The sequence below is a fragment of the Pelodiscus sinensis genome, chromosome 8, assembly GCF_052426305.1.
Source record: "Pelodiscus sinensis isolate ZL-2025 chromosome 8, ASM5242630v1, whole genome shotgun sequence".
Lineage (NCBI taxonomy): Eukaryota > Metazoa > Chordata > Testudines > Trionychidae > Pelodiscus > Pelodiscus sinensis.
The window spans coordinates 21,564,079-21,590,914 of NC_143059.1; the positions used below are offsets into that span (position 1 = coordinate 21,564,079).

A 26,836-nucleotide genomic window follows, 5' to 3' on the forward strand; every position below is an offset into this window, starting at 1 on the left:
CTTTTCCGACTTTTCTAAAAGCCGGAAAAAAGCGGCGGACATTTTTATTTAAATGCCACGGGGGATATTTAAATCCCCCGCGGATTTCCCTATTACGATCTCTGAAATTAACATGCCCCTTCCGGAAAAGGGGCCAATGTAGACGTAGCCTATAAGTTTAACACCATTTAATGTCTTTTCCCCTTCCTTTAAAAAAGAAAAGAAAAAAAGAGAGAGAGAGAACAAGAGCGAGAGGATGACATGAAAATGAATGAAAGACAGACCATTCTATAATCCTGAATAGCTGTTTTCAGTCATTATCTGTTTGGAAACTGGCATTCAAGAGTGCAGCATGTTTGAATGGCTAGGCCCATAGTCTTCTTTTGATTTTCTCCCAAACAAGGTTGAATTAGTGTTATTAGTTTTTTTTCATTAATACATCCCGAGGTTCCTAGGAGGAAGACCATTTTATTAAGATAAAGTAACTCATTTGTCAAGAATCTTCATTACTGTGTGTGTTGGGGGAGTGTTGATCATGACTAACAATTTCAGCACAGATTAGAGCAATACCTACTCTTGAATTACTAAGAATCTGAAGATAAAATTCACTCCATTGACTGTGCTAAATTTCAACAATGTTAGATATCTATGAACTTTAACTTTATGTAGGTATGAATTGTGAAATAAAGGCCTAGTATATTTGTAAAAAGCAAAAAGGAAAACTGAAAATAACCAAAGCTGCTCTTTAAAAAGTACACAGTACAGTAAGAAAGGGTTAGGGATAACAAATTAACTGGCTTTCACTAAGTACATCTGAACACCATTACATCATACTGAAAACTACATTCCAGCAGTGACAGAGCAGGTCTAAAAATGCCCTGTGTGGTTTTAGGATTTTCTTTCCAATCCTCTGTATAATAAAGAGCACAGAGCACTTTTAGCATTTATAAATTCAAGCTCTGTCCCTTTTCTTGTTGAACACATTTTTTGAGTACACAAAAGTTGCACAAAAAAAGTTCATATAATGCATTCTCAAAGGTGATTGATTCATAAACTTCAGCTATATTTTTTCCAAATTCTTCATTCAGTTTAGACTTTCCATTCACTTAACTGAGGAAACCACAGACTGAGTTCTGTTTTTAAACTACCAATCAATTCTAAAAATACCCTTTCAGCTACTGCTCTGCAAAGGGCAAAATAAACAGATCAACTTTCTACTGCAACCCAGCAACAGAGATTATTTTAAGTAACAATTTAAAAGCTGTTTGCAATATATACCATAGAGGATAACATTCTGAAAAAACTCCCCATTAAATACTACATTTAACTTAAAAAAGTCTTACTGTTTTGGAAAGCCATTTTCGCCAGTCTGGTTTATGAGACTTTTTCCTGCTGTTCCAAGAATTCCTATAAATCCTATTAGTTTTTAAGGAGTGATTAGGAGCTAATCTCCAAACCAGCACAAGCAAACTAATCCCTCAGGGTCATAGTCACTTTGCACATAATTCAGATCTTCTTAACACCTTGATTTCTTCGTACTTTTTTTTAAAGAAATCTGCATCTTTGTCCTCTCAAATCAGATAAAAAAACTTTGCAAATATGAAACAACGTGAAAAATAATGACTACTTATTTGAGGTTAAGATCCTATTTAATCACTCTATAGACATCCTTTTAAAGCTTCTTCTGATTGGATTAAAACTTCTTTGGCAAGCCTGTCTAATGGCGACATAAATGCAAGCACTTGAGTTATTTGTATGTAAATAGGGGTACTGGTAGGGTGTAGCTTCTCTGTAACTTGACACCAAGAGAAGGCTCACAGGCTAAACATGTACCACTGCCTGGAAAACAGAGGTATGCACCGTACGCTACTAGCCGAGGCGGATTCCAGCCGAACTAGTACTTATGCGCTGGATCATTCATTCCAGGCACAGGCTAAGGGAGAAGGGCTGACAGTGATTTTTCAGATCTCGGCTACGCAGGACAGAGATACGCAGAGGTTTCTTTAAGGCGAAGGTGAAGGGGCGGAGAGGGCTGGGCTGTGAAACGAAGCTGAGGGCTTGGAGGAAACTGGCTCCGCCGCTACCCTAAACTTTGCCGCCAGTGCAGCACCTCTCAGCCCATCCGGGGCCAGCGAGACGCGGCGCCAGAGCTGGCTGAGCTCCTGGCTGTCTACTACACAGCCTCGGAAAGCAGAGCGACGAGCGTTCCGCCCCGAGAGAGCCGCAGACAGCGGGAGCAGGGTGTGCTACTGGCGGGGAGCGGAACCTCCGGGCCCGCTGGAAAACTCGCCCTCCCTCTTCCCCCTCTGGATTGCACACGCGGGCCGACTTGCTGCCTGGGCAGGCGAGAGAGCGAATCCCTTTCTCCGCGCTGCGAGCAAAGGAACAGCGCAGCAGCCTGCGTGGGGGGAGACAGGCGCGCAGAGAGGGAAGCGAGGCGCTGCGGCCCCCTCCCCCCAGCTCCTTGCTGGTAGACCGTGGTAAAGGAGAGAGGTTCCAGCCAGGCTGGATACCAATGCCCCACTCTCACCACAATGCCATGCCTTGCGGGCTCCTCACAGAGCCTCCAAAGGGCTGCAGCAGTAGTGCCTAATCCTCAGAGTACAGCACCTCCCCAGCCCCAGCTCAGCTCTTGGGTCTGGCAATGCCAGCAAGAAAAGGAATCTTAGAATCCTAGGGCTGCAAGAGACTTCAGGAGTCATCGAGTCCTGCCCCCTGTCCAAAGCAGGAACAGGCCCAACTAAATCATCCCAGCCAGGGCTTTGTCAAGCTGGGACTTAAAACCCCCTGGGAGGGAGATTCCACCCCCTCCCTAGGTAACCCATTCCAGGGCTTCACCACCCTCCTAGGGAAATAGATTTTCCTAATATCCAACCTAGACCTCCCCCATTGTAAGGTGTTACCATTGCTCCTTGTTCTGCCATCTGTCACTACTGTGAACAGCCTCTCTCCGTCCTCTTTGGAACCCTCCTTCTGGTAGTAAAAGGCTGATGTCAAATCCCCCCTCACTCTTCACTTCTACAGACTAAACAAACCCAAATCATAAAATCATAGAACCATAGAGCTGGAAAAGACCTCAGGAGGTCATCAAGTCCAGCACCCTGCTCTAGGCAGGATCAATCCCAACTAAATCAACCCAGCCAGGGCTTTGTCAAGCCAAGACTTAAACACATCTAGGGATGGAGACTCCACTACTTCCCTAGGTAACCCATTCCAGTGCTTCACCACCCTCCTAGTGAAATAATTTCTCCTAATATCCAACCTAGACCTCCCCCACTGTAACGTGAAACCATTGTTCTTTGTTCTGACATCCATCTCTACTGTGAACAGCTTTTCTCCAGCTTCTTTGGAACCTCCCTTCAGGAAGCTGAAGGCTGCTATCAAATCCCCTCTCACTCTTCTCTTCTGCAGACTAAACAGACCCAACTCCCTCAGCCTCTCCTCAGAGGTCATATGCTCCAGCCCCCTAATCATTTTGGTTGCCCTCCGCTGGACCCGCTCCAATGCATCCACATCCTTCCTGTAATTGAGGGCCCAGAGCTGGATACAACACTCCAGATGAGGCCTCACCAGAGCCGAATAAAGAGGAATAATCACAACTCTGGATCGACTGGCAATGCTCCTCCTAATGCAACCTAGTATGCCAAGTCCGTCAGCCTCTCCTCGCAGGTCGTGTGCTCCAGCCCCCATATCATTTTTGTTGCCTCCTCCAATTGTCCACTTCTTTTCTGTAATAGGGGCCCCCAGAATTGGATGCAATACTCTAGATGTGGCCTTACGAGTGGCAAATAATGGGAAATAGTCACTTTCTCTAGATCTGCTGCCAGTGTTCCTCCTAATGCACCCTAATATGCCATTAGTCTTCTTGGCTACAAGGGCACACTGTTGACTCATATCCAGCTTCTCATCCACTGTAATCCCCAGGTCCTTTTCTGCATAATTGCTGCCCAGCCAGTCAGTCCCCAGCCTGTAACACTGCTTGGGATTCTTCCAAAGGAGTTTGAATCAGAATCCAAATCAGGTACTAAACTTTCCTACACTGATGGGGCACTTGGAAGTCATAGTTTGTTCCAAACCCACAGGAAAGAGGAATAAGGGATAGACAAAGTCTGGATCCACATCTGAATTCTTTTTGACTTCAAGGGCCTCATTTCTGTATGGTAAGGATTCAGCTGAGAACAATCAGAGAGAAAAAACCCCAGGGGGCCAATAGCTGACACTGAGGAGAGGGTAGGAGGATTGAGAGAGGCAACAACTGCTCCTGGAAAATAAGGGGTCAGAGTTTGTTCAGAGGATTTGGTGAGAGGAGTGGTTCAGGGTGGGGTGGAATGATCAGGTAAGTATAGTTCCCTATACTGATTATGGGACAGCTGGTAAATTACTTATTCAATTGAGTTCAACTGCAATCAGAACTATGTAGTACAAAAATTCAAATTAACTCTAAGGGATTGAACCCGTTACAAAGGAATACTGCATCACTGGGTACTTTTTATTTACCTCTGTCCTTAAGGTTAAAGGGTTCATATGGGGAGGAGTGACACATACACCTCTTCCATCCCATATTCAGGAAGGAAGGGACACTCTAACATCTCTCTCAATGGGGCGACTGGCCGACCTGAGCCAACTCTCCCTGTTTGGTACTCTCCCTCTCCATGCTTGGCTATGTACCTGGGATGGACTCAACTTTCCTTGTACCTGGCGATACATCTTCCCAATTCACATCCCCCTCTTTCCCAGACTTATGCTAGGATTCTCACCAGAATGTGGCCTTTTGGCAGTGCACAGGAGAGAAGAGAAGGGAGCAATTTCCATCTACAAGGGAGATGGGGAAGTGATTACCTCCTTGTGCCTTTGCAGATGCTATCTCTACTATACTTTCCTCCTCATCCCCGTGGCTGGATGGAATTGTCTATTTCTGCTACACATCATTAAAGGCAGCTAACACCAGACATAACTCAGCTGACTTCTGTCCCCTGGCTACAGTGTGGGCAGGAAAGTGTGAGGCCCCAAGGATGCATTGTGCGCAGGGAGCCTGACTGCAGGGGCATCAGTGAACACAGCCAGCAAGATGGCTCAGCAAGGGACAGTGCCTAGGGAATGGAGCAGCCCCACAGTCGGTGGGGGCAGGAACAGGGTGGGCGTGTGTGAGAAAAGGGTGCAAGGTTCCAGCGCTGGGACTGCTGTGGAGCCAGCAGGTATGGGGCACGAACAGGCTGGAAACTGCTCCCTCCCACCATTCCAGAGCTTACTGAGAGGCAGAAGAGCTTCCCCATACATGGGAGCTTTGGCATATGCAGGGCTTGGCTCCTTTTGGCCAGTGGCCTAGACTAGAGGGTCCTGGGCTTTTCCAGGGGCAGCTCAACCAGAACAGGGGAAGGAAGGAGCCTGTTGGCCAAATTGTTGGTGAGCTGAGTGCTCTGACCAGGGGCTGGTTCTTCACACATCACTGGGAGTGGGGTGCACTCTGCTGGGAGGGGATCTAGAGGAGCAGGGAGGCAGCGCAAGCAAAGCAGGGAGAGGGCAATGGGGCTAATGGGTGGGCAGCAGAGGCAACACACAACCAGCTGCTGCCTGGTGCCTGCTTGCATTTACCAGCCACTGCCGCCCACAGCATGCAGCCAGCACTGGCTGGAAATTGGACAGGAGGTGGGTCGCTGCCAGCTGAGAGCTGCTATGCAGTAGCTTAGTTGGTGGACAAGCAGGGGCAGGGCTGGCCTTAGGCCGATTCGCCTGATTCCCCTGAATGGGGCCCTGAACCACACCCTGCACCCACGCCCTGAACCTGGGCGCCATGGGCGGCGAGTTAATATTCAGAGCCGGGGGCCCTGCTCCAGCAATATTTGGAGCTGGGTCTCTCCCCCAGCTTTGCCTGGAGCAGTCCCTGGCCCCCACCTGCCGGTCCTTCTGCACGTCCTCCCACCCTGGCCCCAGAGCATCCCCCTTGGCCCCGTCCCGTCCCTGCTGTGCACAGCTCTCAGTGTGGCTCCCCCTCGCCAGCTGCTGCTGCTGTGTTTGCAGGTGAGCGGTAAAGGACACCCGGGCCTGACGTGACATCACGGCCCGGGACTTTAAAACTGCTTGGCGCGGCGTTGTGCTGCTCGGCCTAGCTCCAGATTTGGAGTCCGGGGCCTGAGCGCAGACTCCAGCCCCGCAAAGTGGAAGGCAGAAGGTAGGGGAGGGGGAGAACTAGGGGGTGGAAAAGGAAGGGGCTTGTGCGGAGGGGGAAAGGGGTGAGAGAGGAAGGGGCTTGTGAGGAGGGGGCGGGGGAAGAAAGAAGAAGGCACCAAGGGACAGCGTGGAGGAGAGACAAATGCCAGGGGGCCAAATGCAGACAATGAGAAAAAGGGCAGGAGGAGAAGTGTCAGTGGGAGGGGGGACAGGGTGATGCTGGGAGAGGTGAGGAGAAGGGCATTAGGGGCTAGAGGGGGGGAATTGCTGGGAGAAGGCTTGAAAAGAGGGGTGGGCATGAGAAAGGTGGGGATGGAGCAAGTCATGAGAGGGCACAGAGGGGCAGGAGGGGAATGGGGGCAGATAGTGGTGAGGGGGTGGGCATCAGCGAAAAAGAGGGCAAAGGGGGCAGGGGCAATAAGGGAAGGGAGAGGCACCAGGAGGGTGCAGGGCTAAGAGAAGGTGCAGGTGCCAGAGGATTCTGGGGTGAAGCAGAAGGGCAGACACCTGCAGGGGAGGGACCAGATCGAATGAGGAGTAACGGTAGTTTGAATTAGGATCTTTAATTCAAACTGCCTACTCTGTGCTGCATGTAGCTGCGGGCACGGATTTCAGACTAAGGGAGATTTAAAAATGGCGTCGCCCGGGAACATGCAAATGAAGCCCGGGATATTTAAATCCCGGGCTTCATCTGCAACTCTGCTTGCCCTAATTACCCTACCTAGCTCGAACTAATGAGCTAGTGTAGACATACCCTTACGGGGCAGCAGGCACCAGGGGAGCTGATGGAGCAAGGGGAGGAGACACGGCAGCAGAGAGAAATGGTAAAGGTTTATAAAATATTTATTAATAACTTTGGTGCCACAGTGGCACATCCAAACAAGCCACATGAACTCAGTAGAGGTGCACAACACAAAATCCATACTGCTTATGGGAGGAAACTCTTAAGCTATGTCTACGCTGGCGGCTTCTTGTGCAAGAACACGTCCACACTGCCATGTGCAAGCTGTGGTTTTGCGCAAGAGCATCCATGGCAGTGTGGATGCTCTCTTGTGCAAGAAAGCTTCAATGGCCATTTTAGCCGTACAGATTTCTTGTGCAAGAAATCCCTGCCGAGCATCTACACTGCCCTCTTGCGCAAGAGAGCTTACACCTGTTAGAAAGGAGCGTAGCTCTTGCGCAAGACGCCCTCTTTTACCACGCTGTACTGTAAATTTCCTTGCGCAAGAGCAGGTGGGCAGTGTGGATGCTCTGCAGGTTCTTGCGCAAGAATGGCTGTACTTGCACAAGAAGCCGCAAGTGTAGACATAGCCTTAGAGGGAACACTTCCCCCAGCCTCTCCACCCCCAAGTTAATGTCACACACGTTGGGTTAATGCAATTGCACGATAGTTGCATGAGGGGGGTTTGGTGGGGGCCTAACTAATCCCTGTTGGTAGGAGGATGGTGGGAAAAGTCCTTCAAGAGGGGTGACATGACACCTTTTCCTTCCGGTCATGTATCCTTCTTGCCCCGAGCGTATTACCTACAGAGGCCTGGTTAACGGGGGTCAGGAAGTGTGACTAATGGGGGTCGGGGCATGGTTAACAGGGGTCAGGGGGTGTGACTAATGGGGCATCACCAAAAATTATACAAATCTGCCGCCCCGGGAGGAGGAGCGTGTCAGCTGCCTGCACCGCAGGAGGTGTGAGTTTAGAGCAGAGTTTTCCTGTGCCGCGGGAGGGTGTGTGTGTGTGTGTAGGTGCGGGATTTTTTGTACCGTGTTTTTTTTCCCCCCTCAATCAAAAAAATTCCTGGGGCCCCCCCCATTGAAACTTTTGTGTGATTTTGTTTTTGTTTTGTTCAACCAAACAAAATTGTTCAAATTGGGCCCCACACTACCTAAAGCCGGCCCTGAGCAAAGGGTGTGGCTGGCCCCATGCTGCATCTTTGTTCTGGGATCCATCCAGCAGCAGGATGTGCCAGGAGCATGGGAGAGAAGAGAAAATACAGGACTATTTGCCTGTTTTTAAGAAAAACTTGGGATGCCTACAGGGGGGCTTAAATTGAGGACCACCCCTTTAAAACCAGGACATCTGGTTGCCCTATCCTTATTCCTCTCCAGTTTATAAGCCAAAATCTAAAATTTGCCACTCAAAAAGATCCTAGATCATAGTCTGGTCACACAATTCAGTAAAAAAAATATATCACAAGGCAAACAAATAGGCTCATCTTATTACTATGATCCTCAGAACCATCACAGCTCTTTCAGAAAAAAATGAACTGCTATCCAAGGGTATGTCTAGACTACAGGGTTTTGTCGACAGAAGTTTTGTTGACAGATACTGTCGACAAAGCTTCTGTTGACAAAGAGCGTCTAGACTACATTCAGTTCTGTCGACAAAGCAAGCTGCTTTGTCGACAAAACCCTGTAGTCTAGACACAACCCTACATGCAATAACACCTTCTGTCGACAGAACTCTGTCGACAGAAGGCGTTATGCCTCGTAAAATGAGGTTTACCAGCCTCGACAAAACTGCTGAGTTCTGTCGACGTTATGTCGACAGAACTCAGCGGTAGTGTAGACGCAGGTATAGTTTTGTCGACAAAAGTCTACTTTTGTTGACAAAACTCTGTAGTCTAGACACACCCCAAGTGTACTTGTCATCACTGGAGAATCTATCTGTAAGGGATATGATTGTGAAATTGTCAGAAGCTCTGACTAATTCCCTCTCAAGAAAATTGTGTGTGTGTGTGTGTGTTGCTTTGTTTGTGACGGTACATACCGATGCGGTCTACCGTCACCTTTTTTTGGGAGCACTCACTCCTTTTCTCTGGCACAGCCCCCATGGAAGCCCAGATGGAAGCCCACTCGAGACACGCACCATTTAAAGGAGCCACGACCGCATTTTGGCTCAGTTTTTTTTCTCTCAACAAGTTTTCCCTGACCCCCCCTTTTTTCTCAATAAAACCATTGGAACCCTATTACCAGCACCCTTTTTTGTTAAAAAAAAAAAGCGCACTGTGTGTGTGTCTATATCTGTATATAAAACCACAGAAGTACTGGGCATTAAGTATGCTTTACTATAAAAGTCCCGTGATGCCGAGTATTATTTGGAAGACAAATTATGAACCTCAGGTGCTTTGATGAAATAAAAATCTTTGCTAATGAAAAGATGCAACAGGTGGAAACAAACCTGAGCATACTTAAGTCTGATGAGCCAGATTAACAATAGATGACTACTTTCATGGCTTCAAGATATATCCTAATAAAAATTACTTTCTTTTCTCTAGTATATTTTTTCTCTACTAGATATAATAGAAAAATAGCAATATTCTATAAATTCTTAAACATGTACCCATTTGTTTAACTACCTTGTTTCAGGTTCTACTAGACATTACTTGTGAGAGATGTTTGAGGAAAATCAAACAAATTCAGGCTTATGGTAGGCTACTGGATCAGAGGAATCAGGAATACTTCTGACCTACATCTAGGGAAAGGGACATGAAATAGTTAAATTGTTTATAACCTCTGTCCACTATAATTTGCTCAGGACTAAATTGCTGCAAACATTTTGTGCTTGGGACATTCAGAGGTGCATCACTGAAGTTGGACCATGATTTGCCCAAAGCTATGTATGGAACTGTATTACTTCCTGGGGAGCATGAAGAACAGACACTACTTCAAAAAAGCACAATCTCTCCTAGATTGTTTTGTGCATGTACCCTGTGCATAAGGATGGCAAGCAATGCTCCCTACCAGAATGACAGTTTCACTTCACAAACCAGTACTCAGGAAACATGGGGACAAGCCCTTACCTTCTGCTTGTGCTTTTCACAATGATGTTATTTCTGAATGCAAAGTATTACTCTTAGCTACGTCTATACTGCGGGTTTTTTGCAGAAGAGGAAATGCGAATGGAGTTCTTATTTGCATATCTTCTTCTGATCCTTTTTGCAGAAGAGGTTTGTGTGATGAAAAGCCCTGTGTAGAGGGGGCCATTTGTCGGAAAAAACCCTTTTGCGCAAGAGCCCTTATTCCTCAAAAAATGACATTTACAGGCTCTTGCACAAAGGGATTTTTTCCAACAAATAGCCCTGTCTACACAGGGCTTTTTATCACACACACACAAAAATCTCAAAGATATGCAAATGAGATTGTGAGATATGCAAATGAGCACTTCATTTGCATGTCCTCTTCCACAAAAAACCTGCAGTGGAGATGTAGCCTCAGATGCTTATCAGATGCTAAGATTAACCTTTGGCAAACTACAACAAGAAAAGGTGGACTGATTACTGAACAAACAAGAATGACATTACATGGTCATTCCAAAGAATCTAACATGTTTTCATTTATTTCCGTGGGGCACTCAGGTATAATGTATGAAATAAAACTCAGACAACCTTGATGTGTTGAATAAAACCAGGCTGAAGTGCTGACACTAACCCCTTCTGGCTAAGATGACAAAAATACTGTGTTTAAAAGGAATATTAATGCAGAAAAAGACTGAGGATAAAATACATTTTTATACGAAGTTATACAAGGGGAAGTAACACTAAGGGTATCTCTACACTTGCAGCCTAATTCGAACTAGGGCTGCAATTGTAGGCATTCGGAATTGCAAATCAAGCCCAGGATTTAAATAGCCCGCGCTTGATTTGCATCTTCCCAGCTGGGCACCATTTTTGAAATTTACAAGCCCGAAGTAACTGCCCATGTCTCCATGCGGCAGTGAAACGGGCATTCAAAATAAAGCCCTAGTTCGAACTACCTGTTAAACCTCATTGCAGGAGGAATAACAGATAGTTCGAACTAGGGCTTTATTTCGAACGCCCATTTCACTGCCGCGTGTAGACATGGGCAGTTACTTAGGGCTTGTAAATTTCAAAAAATGGTGCCCGGCTGGGAAGATGCAAATCAAGCGTGGGATATTTAGATCCCGAGCTTGATTTGCAATTCTGAATGCCTACATTTGCAGCCCTAGTTCGAATTAGGCTGCAAGTGTAGTCATACCCTAAGAGATAAAGTATCTAGTGGAAAATAGTCTGAAGACTGAATACTTCTGTGTTGTTACAACTTCATCTCTTCTTTCCTACTACACTGCAGATGGAAACTATAGTTTAAGAAGGAAGAAAATGACATCTGTATTATCTCTGGATAAACCCAAGGTCAAAAAATTATTTAAAGGTCATTGATAGTCTAGATAGTAGCTAGTTCCCCACCCTCATCAAACTCAGGCCAGCTCCATAAGAAAAAGGACAGGTTTGCACTGGTTTGTCAATTATTCTTACTTCCATGCAAAGACCAGGCTTCACACATGTATGAATAATAATATCAACCTGCTGATAATTTACCCAGCTGTACATAGCTCACGGAGCTAGACAGATTCCTTCCGTTCAGAATGTTAAAAAACAGAGGGTCAGCAATATACTCTGATGACCTAGAAAAGTGGCCATCTTGCTGACCTATCTGGCATCCAAGCACATCAAGATAGGAATATTTACCATGTAGATTAGATCAGTTCATCAGGAATTAAATTATTGTTTAAATTGAAAAAAAATTGTTCACCTACACAAGTCCAAACAGAAAACGAAACTCCAAGGCCAGGTCAAACCTACACCTGCAAGGTTAGCTTATAGTGCACAACTCCAGCTATGTAAATAACATAGCTGGATTTGACATAGCTTAAGCGGAGCATGGTGCTGTCTCCTCAGCTCCCATTGACTTCCCTTACTAATCGCGAATCAAGGAGTACCGGTGTTGACAGGGGTGTCCTCAGCATTCAATTAAGCACGTTATTAGACCTTCTAAGCCAAATTCCAGAAGATCCTTTTCCAGCACGGTAAGTATAGACGTGGCCTAAGGATCAACATAAAGCAAGAGCTTCCTGCATGTACTGATACTGTATACAGCATACCCTTCACTTGTTCTCTCCCTGCTGCAGCTTTAGCATACCATCCCTTGCATCAACTTTCCTTGCCTGCTGCCAGTTAGTCTTGATATTACAAAAAGAGCTTCTTAGGTTAATTATAATTATGCTAATTGCTGTCATTGACAGTAAGGCTTCTAGTTTCTTCCACAAGGTTAACCCTTGTACATTTTATGCAGGATGCATTCAATCTGTTAGTTGTGGCTAACAGACAGGCATTACCTAGAGCCCTCAGACAGACGATAGGCTGTCCTTCAACTTAAGTGACTACATGGAAATTAGGGATGTTAAAATTAATCAACCGATCGACTATTCAATTAGTGGATAAAGGCGCGTTCACTTTGAAATGTAGCAAGAGCCCTCCCAGCTGTTGCTACATTTCAAAAGTGTAAGTGCTGCGCTGTGTTCCGTCTTTGAAATGTACAAGAACCCCAGAAGGGGCTCTTGTGAATTTCAAGATTGAAACCCCACATGGAGGTTGGGGCTAGTAGGGGACTCTTGTACATTTCAAAGGTGGAATACTGCTGCTGTGCCCCTGCGCCCTCCCACAGAGATGGGGAAACTGGCTTTTAAGCCGGCTCCCCCCAGAACCTCTACCACTTCCCCCCCTTGCTGCCTCATTCTGATAGAAGCAGCAAGGGGGAGGGGGAAGCAACTAGTGTGTTGACTATCTGATAAGCCTTTGCTTATCGGATAGTTGACTAGTCGCTTATATCTCTAATGGGAATTTGAGTCAAGCCCACCCGTAACCTCTACCAGCTGCAGGATCCTACTCTAGGTCTCCAAGCAACTTCATGGAGCTTGAAATGCAAGCCTACATATGGAGGTGTCAGAAACCCTTCACAAAAACAGCATCCAGAGAAAAATCTAGCTCTTGAGGGAGAATGGGGTTGGGACCTCAGAGAAGGGGCAGGATGGAGCCTCAGAAGATGGGCAGGGCAGAGGTGGGGGAAGGGTGTTTGGTTTTGTGATAGTAGAAAGCTGGCAATGCTACTTGCTGTAGTCTTATCAAAATGCAGTTATCTTTTCAGTACATTATCTTATTCAGTGCAAATGTAATTTGACTTAGGTGACACAAGCAGATTTACCCTGCATAATTCAGGAATTCCATCAAGTGTATTTTGTTTCTTCATCCCTATAAACTCTTATCATTCAATCTATTTTAACAAAAAGACTATAGTCAATTTGATTTTAACCACACATTAACATTTTCTTCTAGCTTTCAAACATTAAGCATTGATTTAGCTGTGCCAAAACAGAGTTATATTCCAAATTTCTCTTTTTTATCTCTTTTCTGTAAAGCTTATTGAGATGCAATTCTGTTCCAGGTTCATCCTATTTTTCTGGCTCATCTTGGTTCAGTCTCTTTCAACAATTGCTCGGTTATGTTTAATTTGAGGACTGTATATGCTTTTATCGTTCTGTCTCTTTTCTTTTGGTTTTATGAGACGCAATCTCATTCCATGCACATTCTGTTTTCCTGGCACAACCGAACCCTTATCTTGCTGTAAGATACAATAGGAGAAAGCTGTACAGCGAATTTGTTGGTCATAGCTCTTACAGTTTAAGTGGCATTCTTAATCAAACAGACAAATGCTCTAAAATATATAGTAGATTACACTATATGATAATTGGATTTTTTTAACTTTCATCTTTTCAGCAGTTATCTCTTATTGTCAGCTGTTTTTACCCAAGAATTTGTATATTTATCTCTTTGGCAAATTTTTAATTTTTAAAATAACATTAAAACAACTATCTATTTATGAAGCAGCAGCAGAAAGAATATCCCAGGAAATTAGTGGCAATTTGATTTTAAAATAGCAAGGAAAAAGATCTGTGCAAAATTAGTGTGTTAGCAATAACCCGAACAATTTTCATAAGTACTTTGGTCTAATGTATTGGTTGTTCCTAGTAGGCTAATAAGAAAAATTAGTGGGAAAAATCACTATTTCTAAAGTTAGAACATAAAATGAAAATGCTGAAGTTAAACAGCACCACAATACAAAAAATGCACAAATACCTTCTTCAACATCTGACATATATTCACCATCACTGAGAATTTCAGGGGTGTAGGCTTTACGAACTGCATGATTTAAGTAAACAATATAAGTAAATAAAATGTATAACACTGACATGTCAACAAAAAAATGTAATGTCATAACCCTTTCTTTTTTTCCCCCAACAATGATTATCCAATGGCTGCAGGGGAGGGAAAATCTTAACAAACAATCTATGATATAGCAAGTAGAATTTTAAATGTAAATAAGTAAATAAAACTTATTTTTTGCATACCTTCATCATCGGACATGTCAAGAACTTCATTCATAGTTTCTGGTACATTCAATTTGTGTTTTTCTGTGACAGTCTATTAAACATAATAAGATCATTTCAGAGTCCAGGCATTTTCATTATAAAAACATCAATTTATTGTTATAAGTTCAAATGTGTTATAGGCCACATTTATGACCTGAAATTAGCAGAATAAGCCTTTTATTTTTGGCACTTTTGACATGTAGCTGCATAGAATTATGAAATACAGTACATTAAAATAATAAAAACTACCCAATATTATAGGAATGTATGTAACTATATCCAACTCATTTTTTGAGCATAGGATCTTTCGAAAAAGGTTTTTTTTTTAAAGTACCCCATCTAGATGGCAGTTTTAATTTTGAAAAGCCCTTTTTCAAAAGAACGTGCGACCACCATTATGCAAATGAAGCGCAGGAAATTCAATTCCTGGCTTCATTTGCAATTTTTTATCTGTCTGATTTACATTCCTCTTTTGAAACAGGGGTGTAGTTTAGATATACCCGTATTCTACCTTTGGTATTTCCCAGTCATAAGCCACAAACTTAACACAAATCTAACAAGTTTAATAAATTATTAACAAAAGTTTAGCGGGAGAAAAGATTCTGGTTGTGGCACTTGATCCAAACTTTTAAGCTTATCATTCTCTCCAGGCCCACTAACTGCAGTTTCAGGCCCTCAAGTCAATGGGGCTCCTAGAAAGGATGGGCACAGCATCCATTACAGTTGGGCCCAGGAGATACTTCTCTTTTTCCTAGTCTCCTACTGTCTGTGTTTCTGTGGGTCATTTTCCCTAATACACATCTAATCCCAACTTTCAGCTCTTCCCCCTGGGTATCCATCCAGCTGCTTTTCCACTCACTTGGGTCAGGTGCAAGCTCCAGAGCTGCTTCAGAATTTGTTTCTCAGACACCATCAAGTCCCTTCCTCATTATATCCCCTCACCTATCAGCCTCTGAGAGGATGGGGCAGAATAAATGGCAGGTTTTTTTAACAGTGCTACTGCATGAACTGTGTCTGGAACTTGCAGGCAGCCGAGTAATACCTAAAGAATTCTCCCCTTCCCTCCCCAGGCCAGGAGCAACCCACTGCCCTAATAACCAACCGAGGTCTCCTTTTTGTTAAAGGCATTTCCAAGCAACTGGTCAAAACACTAGGAATGTATAGGAAGGCTGCAAATGCCATAGCTCAGGAACTAGTAGGGAACCAGTTACATTACAGTAGTAACACACCCCTGGAGACAATTCCCTATGCTACAGAGACTCATAGACGTGCGCAGCACATTTCATTAGGGTGTGCACCCAAAGAATTTTTTTAAAATGTACTTTGACCCCCCCCATTAGCCACACCCCTGACCCCTGTTAACCATGCCCTGGCCCCCATTAGCCACACCCCTGGAGGTAACTCTCTCTGGGCAAGAAGGGCACATGACCAAAAGTAAAAAGTGTTATGTGACCCCCGCCCCCCCGCCCCAAGGACTTTTCCCACCATCCTCCTACCAACAGGGATTAGTTTGGCCCCCACCAACCTGCCATGCAACTATCCTGCAATTGCATTAATCCAATGTGTGTGACATTAATGCGGGGGTGAAGAGGGAGGAAGGGGAAGTGTTCCCTCTAAGAGTTTCCTCCCATGAGCAGAATGAATTTTGTGTTGTGCACCAGTACTGAATTCATGTGGCTTGTTTGGATGTGCCATTGTGGCACCCAAGTTATTAATAAATATCTACCTTTCCCCTCTTCTGCCATGTCTCCTCCCCTTGCTCCATCAACTCCCCTGGTGTCTGCTGCCCCCCAAACCCTCACCCTCCTCTGCTGTCCTGACTCCTGCCCTTCTCACTGCCCTCAGCCTTCCTGAGACCTGCCCCCCTCCACCAGCCCTTCTCTTCCCCCTGTGCCCACTCCTTCAGTAGCCCCACTCTGATCATGTGACCTACCCCTCCTCATCCCTTCATCTAACACCTCCCTCGCCTCTCTCCTCTGGTGCTGGTTCCTCCCCTGCAGGTGTCTGCCCTTCTGCTTCACCCCAGAATCCCCTGGCACCTGCACCTTCCCTTAGCCCTGCATCCTCCAGGTGCCTCCCCCTTCCCTTACTGCCCCTGCCCCCTTTGCCCTTTTTTCCCTGATGACCATCCCCTCACCACTCTCTGCCCCATTCCCCTCATGCCCCTGTGCCCTCACACATGACTTGCTCCAACCCCACCTTCCTCATGCCCACCCCTTCTGTCAAGCCTTCTCCCAGCACCTCCCCCTCCAATCCCCAATGCCCTTACCCTCTCTTCTTCCAGTATCACCCTGTCCCCGCTCCCACTGACACCTCTCCTTTTCCTCATTGTCTCCACTTCGCCCCCTAGCATTTGTGTCTCCTCTACCCTGTCCCTTTGGTGCCTTCCCCTTTCTTCCCCCTCTTCCCTCGCCCTCCATACAAGCCCCTTCCACCCCTTCGCCTTTCTTCCTCCTCCACCCTCCCCCACCACAAAAGCCCCTTCCTCTCCCATCCCTTCCTCTTATTTCCCCCCCATTCATTACCTTCAGCTTCTGCCTTACAGCTTGCAGGGCTAGAGTCAGAGCCAGCCCAAGCTGCAGGGCCGGGGAGGGGCACCCCTGGGGCACCACATGGTGCTGCTGGGCCGGGTGGGGGCGCCCCTGAGGCACCGTGCGGTGCTTCAGGGCCAGGCGTTGCGCGGTGCTGCTGGGACAGGTGGGGGTGCCCCTGGGGTGCCACGCAGTGCTGTAGGGCGGGGCCCAGGCCACCACAATGGCTTGGGCCACCGTCTGTAGTCAGGACCCATCTGCTTTTGGAGCTGGGCCACTGCGTTTTAAAGTTCCCGGCATTTCCCCTCTCACCTGTTGCGCGGCGTTTGAGGACGCCACGCATGCGCTCTCTTTGCCCCACAGTTCCCAGTAGATGGCTGCGGGGAATTTAAAGTGAGGGGCTGTGGCGCTCCATCACAAATGCTCCCTTCCTCCAGCAACTGCTGGCTGGCCCCAGTGTGGCGGGTTTTAAGGGTGCGAGCTCCACACCCTGCTGCTCCCGCCCGCGCCCCGGGACGGGGCCGGTGGAGTGGGGTGGGGCTCCGCGAACCCACCGCCTTTGAGAGCTTAGTTGTCCCGATATCCGGGGTCCATAAGTGAGCCCGGGACCGGGTGCGATCACCCCTCGCTCTGTATGGGGTCATTGGGGCTCGGCGGACCCAGTCCGGTACCTTCCCTGGCGGCCCCCGGCCGGGGTCTGGCCGGGGCTCTTGAGTCGTCCCTCTCGTCTCGATCTCTTCCTCTCGCACCCTCTCGGCGGGGGGGGAGGTTGGGTAGTGTGTCCAGATATTACAGCCTTGAAGACCTGTGCTGAGGTCGGGGTGTGGGGAGTGGGGGACCCGGGCCCACCCTCGCCACCGGGTCCCAGCCCGAGGCCCTAAATGGGGTGGGTGCTTTAAAGCGATCCCCCCACGGCAGGCGGGGCAGCCGCCCAAAACTCGCCTGCCCACGGGCGCCAAAACGGTCCCGCCTTGGACTCCTTCCATTCCCGTGCCGGAGCGCAAACCGTGGCGCCCTAACCGGGCGTTTCTTGGCTGCCCAGGGCTTCCCCCGGCGCACGCCCGCCCCCGCTTTCTGCCGCGGCAGGGCCGGTGGCGCAGCGCCGAGCAGCTTTTGGCCGCCTACGGCCGCCGCTTTCCGCTCGGGAGGAGGGGCCTCCCCCACTCCCAGTGCAGACCCCGCTGGGTCCATCACACCCAGACATTAGGGTGTGCCTGGGCACACCCAGCACACCCCGTGCACACGCCTATGCAGAGACTACAGTCTAAAGAGACAAGACAAAGGAAGGATTGCTATCTGATTTTACAGGTAGGAATTTGAGGCCCAGAGAGATTAAATGATTTACCCAAGGTTGAATTCTGTTCCCCTAACCCCAAGTCAGAACCAGCCCACAGGCAACCAGAGAATCCCCATCATGAGCACTAACCTGAGCCATCACAGGCAGCCCTACACCACCCTCACTGCTCATTCCAGCTGAGGAGGCAGGAAATCTGGGGCAGGAAATTGAACAGAGAGCTCAAACCTGGTACCTCCAGGACCATCGTAAAACCTTTTCCCGGAAAGAATTAGGAACTTCCAAGACATGTGATTAAATACACTGAAAGGTAGTCAAGCAGCTCGACTCATTCCTTGGGCATACAGCCGAATGAATCCCAGCACTCCACATTTGTGACACACAGTTATGCACATATACTCATTTGCATATGCAACAATCTGAAAAGGAGGCCAACCTGAGGTTCCTTTAACAATATGGCCCTTTATGCCTAAATTCAGGGAACACCTAATGTAAGGTTGACTGAAGAAGTGGGTTGTGCCCACCAAAGCTCATGATACCATCTACATTTTTGGTAAGTCTCACAGGGTATGTCTACACTACCCTCCTAGTTCCGCACACCCTCCTAGTGGCTACACGGGGCTCGAACTAGGTAGTTCGGACTAGGCTTCCTATTCCGAACTACCGGTACACTGCACGGGGTTCGAACCAGCGCGGTTTTAAAAATGGCGGCTCCCCGCTTATGCAAATGAAGCCCGGGAAATTCAAATCCCGGGAAATTCAAATCCCGGGCTTCATTTGCAAGTGCGGTATGCCTACATTACCCCACTAGTTCGAACTAGCGGGGTAGTGTAGACATACCCTAAGGTACTGAAAGACTATTTGTTGTTTTTTAAGTTTATTCAGTTAGGGCACATCTACACAGCAGGGTAGAGCCGAAATAAGCTACACAACTTCAGCTACATCAATTGCGTAGCTTACACCAAAATAGCTTATTTCAGCTTCTAGTGCTGTCTACACAGCAGGAAGTCTGAGTCAGAGCACTCTTGCTCCGACTTCCCTTATTCTTTGTACAATGAGGGTTACAGGAGTCCCCCAGCTCGACATTATTTAAACATTATGTTGAAATAACTGCTTGTAGTGTAGACGTGGACTATGTTATTTTGGAATTACGTCAGAAATTCCAAAATAACGCTGCTGTATAGACATAGCTTTACAGACTAATGCGACTACCCCTCTGAAACTGTTGCCTAAAGGTTAGAGCAGCACACTGGGTTCTATCACTTCCCTAGACCTGCTGGCAGTGTTCCTAATGCAACCTAATATGCCATTGGTCTTCTTGGCTACAAGGGCACACTGTCGGCTCATATCCAGGTTCTCACCCACTGTGATCCCCAGGTCCTTAGCCCGTCAGTGCCCCCTCTGTAGCAGTGCTTGGGATTTTTCTGTCCCAAGTGCAGGACTCTGCACTTGTCCTTGTTATTGAACCTCATTTGTCTACTTATAACACATATTCAATAATATATTTTTCTACCCATGTGACATGAACCCAACTACTTTATCAGTTGTACAAGCCAAGAATGAGCCTCCCATTTTGGGAGTTCTGAGTGTGGAGCAGTTAATATGCTTGCCCTGCAACTGCCTAGATTTCTATAAGCCAGAGCTTGGGGTAACAAGTTCTTGTTTATTCTGCTCTCCAACAACTCTTTTTTCTTATGTCAGCTGCTCAATAAGTCGTGTCCCTGTTGTAGAAAAATATTTTGGGATCTCTCCAGACAGAAGTGACTTTTGAAAAAGGTGTGAAGAGAGGTGCCAAAAAGATCTAAAAGCAGTGGAAATCAGTGCTTATTATCCAGCACATCTAACTGTATTTCTTTGTTTTGAAATGTTTCTTGTTAGCACATTTAAGAGCAATACAGGTTTAAGATAAGCTACTGAATTATAGAATATAGCTATGGAAGTGACAGGATGGAATGCTCACATGAAGTAAAGATAAAAGCCAGCTTTTTGATCCTGAATGTCTTCTGTACTGCAACTAACTGCCTTGCTAACAGGCCACTCACAAGCAAGCTGATAATGTAAGAGATGAATATTAACAGGTTTCTTCCTGCAGTGTGTTAAAAAGGAGGAGGATGTTTTTTGTTGTTGTTGTTTTGCTTTAAACAGTAGCTTTAGAAAAAAATAAAGAAATTAACCGGAGTTTTGGAACCATTATTCCCTTGCTTTAAATGTTTTTACAGTACTTTGGTGCAGATTGTGGCTCAGCTAACATGGTGGATTACTGGCTCCTCAAATCATGAACAGCAGCATGAGCCCAATCTACACATTCGCATTCCTTTGGGAGAGATAGGTGAGGACAGGCGGAACAGAGTGGGAAATGGGCAAAGTTTTGGCTCCATCCACTGGCATACTAGATGGCACAGCAGTGTCAGATAAGTTCACAGAGCAGTTTACTCAATCTCCAGATGAGCAGAGTTACAATTTCCCTTCTGGGCTCTAAGGACAGTGTAACTACACACTCCCTTACTCAGAGCAGATTGCTACCTCATGATCTGATCCTTTGTAGTTACAAAGTGGATTTGATTTATGCGATAATTCAAAAAATCCAGTGCTGCTTGTGTTTCAACAAATATCTGCACAAGATGCCTCAGGACCACTTCCTTTGATAACTTTGTTTAGCAGCCATCAATTGGAAAAGAAAAAAAAATGCGAAAGTATCCACTTCCTTTACTGGGACAAAAATAGAAGGAGCAAATGAATGTTTGTATTTATCATTCTAACAATATCCATTTATGGGTATGGATCCATAGCTCACATGAACTAACAAAGACAAAAGCCAGCTTTTGATGCAGAAAGTCATGCTAATGACGATAAGACAATTACTCCCACTAATGACAATAAGAGAAGATTAGTTAACAGATGTCAATGAAATCACACCATTAAGCAGGGAGCTATACCGGAAGTACATGCTTGTGACCCTGCAATCACATAGCGCCAACTAGCCAGGAGCACAGAGAGGGTGCATTCCATAGACGGTACAGAATTGCCCAAGTATGGTATGTGCATTCAGGTTCCCCAAAGAATGTCAGGTGAACTCTCAAACAATAGCTGGTGTCACAGTGGTCAGCCCTATTATTGCAAACCTATATGAATGAGTTTTGGAAGTGGTCCAATCCATCCAGTTTGCCAGTGGCAGATAACAATTTGCCTACTTTATATAGTTCCTATGATTTGAGGCATCAGAGTTATTTCTACTGGGTTCACCTTACTTAAACCACCAAATTGAGGTATCTCCTTCTTTTGAGGTTGAGGTGTGTATGCATTTTTAAAATGTTCATTCAATATCAGTAAATTCCAGCTTCCTTTAATTTACAACATGAATTTAACAACAATTTGTAGCCAGTGCTAACTTTGGAAAGTTGTAAATTAAACTGGATTAATGTTCTCAAACAAGTGATCACCAGTTGCTGAGTCACATGTGTTTCCAAATTGAAAGGCATTAATCTGAAATGGTTTGCTTGGGAGACAATGTAAGATGAGATAAATCAAATAATAGCAACAGTGGGCCTGTTTATAAAATGAGCCTTAAGTACATTTGTTGTTTATTACAAAATTAATAAGGCGCACTTGTGTATGTGAGTAACTTCGCTCATGTGACTGTACCCATTTAATTCAGTGGGAATACTGATGTGAATACAGTTATGCAGATGCATGCTTGGCAGGCCAGGGCCTACATATCCTCTTTTTAAAGGGACACCATCAACCTGCAGAGCAGTCCGAAGAGGTGAAAGTAAGGTGGTGTGCCCCAGTGCGCTGCTCCGGCAAGGAGGAGCCGGCAGGTTGGGGAGCTTAGCTGCAAGAAGAGGTGCAGCTTCTCCCCATTGGGCTCCTCGGGCTCTCCTCAGAGTGCCATGATAAGCAGCAGGCAGCGAGGCAGGTGAAAGGGGCTGACTGCCCCACATGGATCAGGGACTGCCCCAGCCCTGAGCCCCTCTGGCACCATTTCAGGAGGGCGGGGGGGAGCTGCAGCCATGTGTACCAGGACTCTGCTACTCTTCTTCCTCTTTCTCTGACAGCTTGTGTGCATTCTGCTCCCTCCTGGCTGCAAGGGGAAGGGAGGACTCTTCACGCAAGCCATGCACTTTCCCCTTGCTCCCTAACCACCAGGGGAAAGGCAAGAAGAGAAGCAGTGTCCTGGTTTGTGCAGCTGCATCCCCCTCCCCTGTCCTCCTGAAATGGCTCCCTTGCTCCCCATCCCTACATACACCTCAGCCCTCTGCTCAAAGACCCCCACACACCTCCAGTCCCATGCCCTGACACCTGAACCCCACATCCCCACTGCTCTGAGGTCCTCACACTCCCAGCTCTCTGCCCTCACTTCTGAACCCCTCCACCCCAACCCTGACTGTATCTCCATACACTCTAACTCTCTGCCCCGACTCCTGAACCCCCCACCTGCTAATCCCGATTCCTGCACCCCCCACTCCAATCCTCTGCACTGAGCCCTTCCTCATGCCCCCAACTCTGATTCCTACACCCCCACATAGCCCCTGCCCTGAGCCTCCAACTCCTAAGCTCCTGCTCTGATTCCTGTATCCCGCACACTCTCACACCCTGTCCATAGCCCACCCACTCAACACTTCCCAATTTCCTACAGGTGCTGTTGTATCACACTTCCCACCCCCTGCACTGGGCATCCCCACACTTGGAGGTGTGTGATACGACAGTACCTGTAAATTACCCCTGGTTGTCAGTTTTCGAAAATGAGCTGAATGTCATTGTAAACAGTATGTCAGCCTCTCCCTTGCCCATTTTTTGCTTTTACAATCAAACTTTCCTCTTATTCAAAATTTTTGTCTTTCTCTTTTATTGCTGTATAAAAGACCCACGCAATTTACAGGAGAAACTAATTGTCTATAAGGAGAAACAGAGAATCTTAGTAAAATGTACAAAGTAACTGAACCAAGAACAACCGAGCATTAGGTTTCACCTAATCTCTTTCAGTTATGGTCACCGGCACTGTTACAATAAAATGCTTTGCAACAGAAATAAGATATTTAAGATGAAGATCAAGCAAATAACACTGGGACTTAATATTTTAATTGCCTTCAAAAAGCAGCCCATAATGAAAGTGCCAACACTTCTAGTCATGTCCAGTCCAATTTTGTCTGTTTGTAAGAACTGCTTTTTAAACTAAATGCTATAAAGTTATTTCCAAAAAGCTTTTATGTACTACTACTTGAAGGCACTGGTGGGCGATGGAGAACTGAGTGAATCACTGCAGACATGAAGAACTGGGCCTCTTTCAAAGAGAGAGGATCTGTGTTGGTTTCTGTTTGTTTACAAAGCCATCTGAGGAAAGTTACCTCCTCCCAAGTCCCAATCTTGCCATTAGATAACCACAGATAGAGCACTGGACCCAGGCAGATCTAGTGAAGATTTGGGACCCTGGTTATTTACACTATGTAATTTCAATTTAGTTTGTGCTGTCACTCAATATATTTTGTTGGTTGATATTAGCTGAATTTTAGCAATTTTTCATAAATTTGTTCTAAACGACACTGCAGGTAGATGTTATATTACTATATGATACATGTCTGATCACTTTTAGCAATAATTTTGAAATCTATACAATTATCAGAGAACTTTGTAGATTAAGAAAGTCTGACACTCATTATTGAGATATACTGTACTTACAATTGTAGTCATCGTCTCTTCTGTCACTATCTTCAATGTGTCCACAACGGAAATGTAGCCAAGTCTTTTAGCAATGGCAAGGGCAGTGTTTCCATTCTAAAAATTGAAATATGTAAAAAATGGATAAGCATTAATTACAAGGACAAGAAATAAATTCAATAAAATTTATGTCACAATTTAAAAAAAATTAAAATCAACACAATAAAAAGTCCAGGCAGTAGGATATATAATATTAGACATTTAACTGTTCACATAAATGGCAAGGAGAGGGCTAACTACTAACCATGTTTGGAAAGATTAGATTTTTATCTGTAAATATCAGAAAAGGTTGATTTCACCACACAGACACAAACTGATGAAAAAAAAGTTTCATCAGTAATAATAAAATTTTAAAAAGGTAAAGTAAGAAAATCTCTGCCTGAGAACATCTTAGAGTTCAATTTAAGGATATTTATTTTGTATATTTTAATATATGAGGCTGATCATTTGTGCTTTAATGGTTATAAAGTTTTACTGTCAGTAAATAATGTTCCTGGCCACCACCCCTATAATTTCTTGTAAAGGTGAAAGTTTATATTGATTAACATAGGAAAACAATGCTCACAAAAACAATTTGAAAATATCTGTCATAATTTTAAAAATATGAATTCCCCCATATGTCACTGTATTTTCTTAGGAATGCATTTTCAAGTATCTGTTCTTTCGGGAAAACTAGAGTACCAAGGTGGCTATGTATCATAGCTAAGACAACAGGCTGGCTGATCTGTTTTACTCCTTACCCCTCCACCCATTCTTCTACATTTCCATTGTTGTGATGTAGTGGCACAGAACTTTTTACTGTAGGGAAAGCATTAACATGCTAGAAAAGAAACCACCCACAACATGTTTTTCTCTTGTCCCTTACCACAGTGAGTTCATTTGGTGATGCACCATTCTGGAGCAAGACGTTAATGATATGTGTGTGTCCCTGCTGAGCTGCCTGGTGTAGAGGGGTGTATCCATTCTGCCAAGGATGGAAAAACAGAAGCATTTGAAGGGTTCAGGAGAGGTTTGGATTTTTTATTTTTTTTAACAAAATAAACCAAGTGAAGGAAAAGAAAACCTCACCTTTGTTTTGGCATTAACTTTAGCAAACTGCTGCAGAAGGAAATTAACAATCTTTATATTTCCGTAGTGGCAGCCAACATGCAATGGAGTGTATCCCATCTGGAATATTTTTAAAAAGAAGAAATATATTAACATAACCAACTACCTTATGTGAATAACTCTACACATTTACTGACAAACTAAATATAAAACAGGAAAGCTGAGGTAGGTTTTCTTTGTTTTGTTTTTCAAGATGTAGAAAAAATCCTGACTAACATTTCTGACAGGTTTGTGCTCAGTCCTCTTATTCTTATCCCTGCCTCCCTGCAGAACATACCTTTTCCCTTCCCTATCCAAAATGAACCTATAAAAGGAAGCTGGAAGCAGCCTTGTATTTCTTGTATTTATTGCTGACTTCATAGACTTTTCTCATATGTTTAGTCTGCAACCTTGGTGGAGTAGGGATTCTCTTAGTCTTTTTATTGTGTGGGTGTATGGTGGCTAGCACAGTGGGGTCTTGATTCCTGACCCAGTTCTCTAGGTACTACTGCACAATAAACAACAATAAAATTGGATGGAATATACAGTCAACTCCATCCTAACCAGAAGAGCCAAAGTGCGTCCTAGGAGGCAGAATGCCTGATGGTGAATTTGAAGTTCTCAGGCATGGAGACTATTTTTAAGTATGTGTCTGCACTGCAATAAAACACCCATGGCTGGCTCATGTCAACTGACTTGGGCTTGCTGAGCTTGATCTGTGGGGCATGCGGGAGGAGATGGAAGAGCCCCAGAGCTCAAGTTCTAGCCCAAGCCTAAATGACTAAATTACAATTTTATAACCCTTGCAGCTAGAGCCTGAGTCAGCTGACATAGGCCAGTGTGTTGTTGCAATGTAGAATTACCCAATGTGTTCTCGGCCTTACGTTTCAGGGAGTAGCGGAAGCTGGGGTTTTGTTAGTGGAACACCATGGCAAACATCTGCAGTGACGGATACATGGATTTTTCTCCTTTTTGTTTTCCTACCTGACTTTCATTATTGTTGTACAGTTCAGAAATGCCCACCAGAACGGCATCAAAACTGAAGAGTTGTCAGAATGTGAGATGCTTAAATGAATAAGGGAAATTAGACTCATGACCACATCACTTATAAAATTGAATCTAGCTATCCATGTATATTTTTGGCATGAGTTCTAGTTGAGAACTAAAATATAAGCCTGCCTCTATAACTACAAATGTATTAACAAGAAATCATACTGTTCAATCTATTAGCTGTTCACCTCACATTTTAAATAATTCAAATTATGTATTGAAACATGTAAAGAATAGTAACAAATACCTTCATAAATAGTGAAAATGTTAGATAATAAAAGTTATCCTATAAAATGCAACAGATCAGAGACAACCAAAGCTGTTCCCCCCGACTCTTTTTTTTTGTCTTTTACTATAATGGGAACATAGTTAGTTGATCAGAAAAAGCTTGAGGTTCTTACAAAGTGATGGAAATGATCAGATTATCCCTTCCAATGCAATTATCTCCTCCCATTTTATCTGCCTATATACAGACATTATCTCTTTTTCCTTAATAAATAAGCCTACTTAATTATAGTCAGACTGGGGCTGCAATGACAGACAGTTCAGAAGAGAGGCAACTAAAAAAGAACACTTTTTCCATCTACCTTACAAAGACTAACCCAGTAGGTTGTTGGATAGGGGAGGATTATCCTATTATACTAAGTAGGAAACTCAGGCAGAGGTTCAGAAACTTGCCCATATGCATTGGGAAAGGAATGCCAAAGTCAGGATTGGAATTCAGGACCTCCCACTCCCTACCTGATGTTCAGTTCATTGAGCCATGACTCTTAAGGAAAATGCAGATGTGAA

The 26,836-nt window shown here is 45.2% G+C and overlaps 1 protein-coding gene across 33 annotated transcripts in view; it reads right to left on the reverse strand.

Annotated features, from left to right (window-relative positions):
- Positions 1 to 26,836, reverse strand: part of ANK3 (ankyrin 3) — a 639,900-nt gene that overhangs the window by 122,302 nt on the left and 490,762 nt on the right. For 26 of the 33 annotated variants that reach the window (XM_089780093.1, XM_089780092.1, XM_089780089.1 and 23 more), the window contains 5 exons: positions 24,977 to 25,075; positions 24,774 to 24,872; positions 23,870 to 23,965; positions 14,348 to 14,420; positions 14,076 to 14,138 (listed from right to left, as the gene is read on the reverse strand). In XM_089780093.1, the coding sequence (XP_089636219.1) occupies positions 14,076 to 14,138; positions 14,348 to 14,420; positions 23,870 to 23,965; positions 24,774 to 24,872; positions 24,977 to 25,075 (430 nt within the window). Of the gene's footprint in view, positions 1 to 1,322; positions 2,783 to 14,075; positions 14,139 to 14,347; positions 14,421 to 23,869; positions 23,966 to 24,773; positions 24,873 to 24,976; positions 25,076 to 26,836 lie in introns of those variants that run through there. The other 7 variants (XM_089780086.1, XM_089780084.1, XM_089780085.1 and 4 more) reach the window with 3 other exon arrangements.